Source organism: Micropterus dolomieu, linkage group LG11 (assembly GCF_021292245.1).
Source record: "Micropterus dolomieu isolate WLL.071019.BEF.003 ecotype Adirondacks linkage group LG11, ASM2129224v1, whole genome shotgun sequence".
NCBI lineage: Eukaryota > Metazoa > Chordata > Actinopteri > Centrarchiformes > Centrarchidae > Micropterus > Micropterus dolomieu.
In genome coordinates this window covers 22,286,273-22,290,073 of record NC_060160.1, presented here as the reverse complement: position 1 = coordinate 22,290,073, position 3,801 = coordinate 22,286,273, and the positions used below count along the sequence as shown (strand labels likewise).

Genomic DNA, 3,801 nt, shown 5'->3' with positions numbered 1-3,801 from the left:
TTCTTATCTAAATCAACTGAGTTCACTTCCTCTTTCCCAGCAGTAGCAATTGAAGAAGAGCTGAGCGTCATTCATTAAGTTACCCAGCCCACATTTCCACAGCTAGCGCAGAGATTTGGACCAGCACCCATTCAGTTACAAACCACTAACTTTAACGTTTCTCCATTCAGCGCAGTGCCTTGGAGTCTTGTGTGAAAGGTTGGGGTGTCAGTGTGATTGTTGGCTGGACAGACTTGCATGACACTGCAGTTCGACCCATTCAGCTCATCGCTGGACGCATATGGAAGGGCTCCCTGTTTGGAGGTGAGACAAATGTGACCACTGACTAGTCAGTCTCAAACTAAATGACTGTGGGCTCATGTTCTGTATTTCTCTAGCCAGTCGTGTTCTTGATAAGACTCCATGCTCTGATTTTGGGATTTTGTGACTTAGGTTTTAAGGGTAAGGATGGAGTGACTCAGATGTGCAAAGCCTACATGGACAAGAAGTTGAAGGTGGATGAGTTCATCACTCACAACATGACCTTGGACCAGGTCAATGATGCCATTGAATTGATGAAAAACAGCAAATGGTAGGTTTATGCTTTCTCCACCATTCATGACTCACCAACACAGATAAATAACCAGGTGCAGGTCTGATGATTTCACTTTTATTTCTGTTCCACAGCATCCGGACGGTCCTGAATGTTTCTCCACAATAAGTCCACAGCAACACTACTCAGTGAATCATCTACAGCGTTCACATAAGCAAAAGCTAAACATGTCAAAGTGTTTATAGAGCAAAATAAATGGTGAGTGCATGAGAGTGCATGCCCCCGCACCCCAGCAAAAGTGGATATCATTTTTATCAATCATTAAGAATACAGGCAATTGAAATAAACAAGATTCATGTAAACAAAATAGCCTAGCTAGCATCAGAGTATTTTTGTTTGTTTATGTCACCATATGAACCCTATATATGTAAGCTTAGGTCCTCTAAACATTCATGAAGTGGCTCTACTTCTCCCCAGCTTGAGAACCACTGGTCTAAACAGATGGGATCTGTGGCTTTTTTCTTTGTATTCTGGTTTTACTATGTTCACAGCAAACATGTCTACAGCATTGTCTGTCATGTCTCTTAATGCTCTGTTAAACTATGTTTAAAATGTCACTCAAATAGTTTTAGCTCAGACCACCCTAATCATATCAGTGTTTGCATAACTAGGCAGACAGCATTGTAATTATTCTGCTAGGATGGGCTCCTGGATTTGTTCCCACAACAGGGCTTCAGCCTGTTTCCTGAAGAATTTTTAATAAATTATAGGATATTGCAGTTTAACAGTAGGCACACTAAGCTACAAATAATCTTCTGATGTTGGCCTCTGTGAAAGTTTACAGTGAGTTCTGCTGAGAAGCAAAGACAAACTGAAATTTTAACTGAACTCAAATTTAAACAATTAATAATATCAAAAACTAATAAAGGGCGGCACGGTGGTGCAGTGGTTAGCACTGTCGGCTCACAGCAAGAAGGTTATGGCCCTGGCATTTCTGTGTGGAGTTTGCATGTTCTCCCCGTGTCTGTGTGGGTTCTACCTGGGTGCTCTGGCTTCCTCCCACCATCCAAAGACATGCAGGCTAGGTTGATTGGTGTCTCCAAAATTGTCCTTAGGTGTGACTGGTTGTTTGTCTATGTGTGGCCCTGCGATGGACTGGCAACCTGTCCAGGGTGTACCCCACCTTTCGCCTGATGTCAGCTGGGATTGGCTCCAGCCCCCCGTGACCCTGTACGCAGGGTATGGGGTTGACGATGGATGGATGGAAAAACTAATAAAAACATTCCAAACATTTTTTCTTGTTCCTGAATCCTAGACCAAGAAAGATTTCAGCGAGAATTGTTTGGAATACAAAGAAAAACCCACGTCAGGAGAAATACAGGCTGCTCTGGAAAAAGATTATGCGGTTGTTGCAAGGAGCACAATACAACAATACTTGAACAAAAAAGAGCTGCATGGATGAGTTGCCAGAAAGAAGCCTTTCCTGCGCTAATGCCACAAAAAAGCCGGGGTTACAATATGCTGTAATTTGGAGTGACGAGACCAGTATAGAGCTTTATTGTCAAAACCATAAGCGCTCTGTTTAGAGAGGGGTCATCAAGGCCTATAGTGAACAGAATACCATCCCCAATGTGAAGCATGGTGGTGGCTCACTGTAGTTCTTTTGTGGGGGGTGGGGGGCTGACCAAAGACTTGGCATTAACTGGAGGCATTTTGCCAAGATGAATGGGCAACTATACCTCCTGCAAGAATTTGGGGCCTCATACACAACTATTACAAAAGACTGCACGCTGCCATTAATGCTAAAGGTGGCAATACACAGTATTAAGAAATAAGGGTGCAGAGTTTTGAACAGGGGTTGGTTCAGTTTTTTCTTTGTAGCCATGTTTTGTTTTATGATTGCGCCATTCTTTTAGGGAAGGTATGCTGACTTCTCCTCACATATATCAGAATAATGAACTTCTGTGAATGTTTAAATGGATTTGAGCTGATCTACAGAGAGCAACTACTGCTAGGATTGCCCAGACTGCTCCTCTGCTCAGCCAAGAGTTTACGGAGCAGAGGTTAATGTTTGCAATACTGGAGGAAGGATATCATTGACAGGTTTTTAATTATTTATTGGAACATTAATTAAAATTTAACAGCTGTAAAAGAGAAACAGTCCCTCAGTGTGATGGAATGGTCTTGCAACACTTACACTAAAGAGAGCCAGTCAGTCTGTAATGAAATCAAAAAAGCTAATCCTTGTAATGTTCATTCCTTTTTCAATGATGACACATTGTTGTGATGAACATCTAGCTTGTGCTAGTCATTTATTTTTCCACTCCATGTTATAGTGATAACATAAAAGTAAGAGTTCCTCTCTACTGAACACAGTAAATTATCACAGCGCTGCCTTGTGGCTACATGGATATATGACATGTTACTGAATCTCTTTACAGTCCTGACCTTGGGTTACCTAGGAGTTTTTGTCCTTATCAAGGCAGCTGTCTAAGTTAGCCAGCAAACCAGACAGAGAGACAGAGATCGACTTATTGCTTCGGAACATCACAGGCTGTCACCTTTGGCTCAGCAAATGATCTTAATGTGATCTGAGGAAACCTGTGTGCTATTATCCTTAAAGAAGGAAAATTCACTCTGTTGCACAATTTGTAAGAGACAAAAAGAAGAAATTGAACTCTATATTTGTCCAGTGTCTGCGCTAGTTGAGGCTTCCGTTTGTTAGAACATGGTGCACAGGTTTGGGGGAAATGTGTACATTTCATCTGCAGTACAAACAGGCATGTGGCAATTTGTTTTCCTCCATTCATTTAACCAAGGCTCCTTCCACTATTGCACTGAATGGGTTGAATTTTATCATGAGCCAGATCGCCTAAAGGCAATGAATTTTGGCTGATGTGTTTGCTATCGATTTGTGCGTCTAAATTATGAAAAACGTTGCTGCAAACACTTCAGTTACTGTATGCTCATTTAATAATATAATTATAACCAGACAATGCTGCATCTATGGAAGTTGTAAAAATCCAAATTCTGATAATATAATGACATATCAGACAGTCTGCCGTACCTGATACTGATACTTTTTGTCAAAATTTTAACAAATTTTTCAAACTGGAAATGATTTTTCAAATATAATCATCATTTTTAGAGGTAAAATGTTTTATACACTTAAATGACATGATGCATACCAGCCATTAACAAATTTATTACAAAAGCAAATATGGGTAATGGGCAATTAAATACAAATGTTTGTGCTAAAAAGTGTAAAA

The 3,801-nt window shown here is 40.6% G+C and overlaps 1 protein-coding gene across 1 annotated transcript in view; it reads left to right on the top strand.

Moving 5' to 3' along the window:
• The window catches only part of LOC123979434 (alcohol dehydrogenase 1-like), a 10,260-nt gene extending 9,516 nt beyond the window's left edge, over positions 1–744 (top strand). Inside the window, exons 8-9 of the mRNA XM_046063350.1 lie at positions 433–571; positions 667–744. Of these exons, the coding sequence (XP_045919306.1) occupies positions 433–571; positions 667–700 (173 nt within the window). The 3' untranslated portion in view covers positions 701–744. The remainder of the gene's footprint in view (positions 1–432; positions 572–666) is intronic.
• The last annotated feature ends 3,057 nt before the right edge of the window (positions 745–3,801 follow it).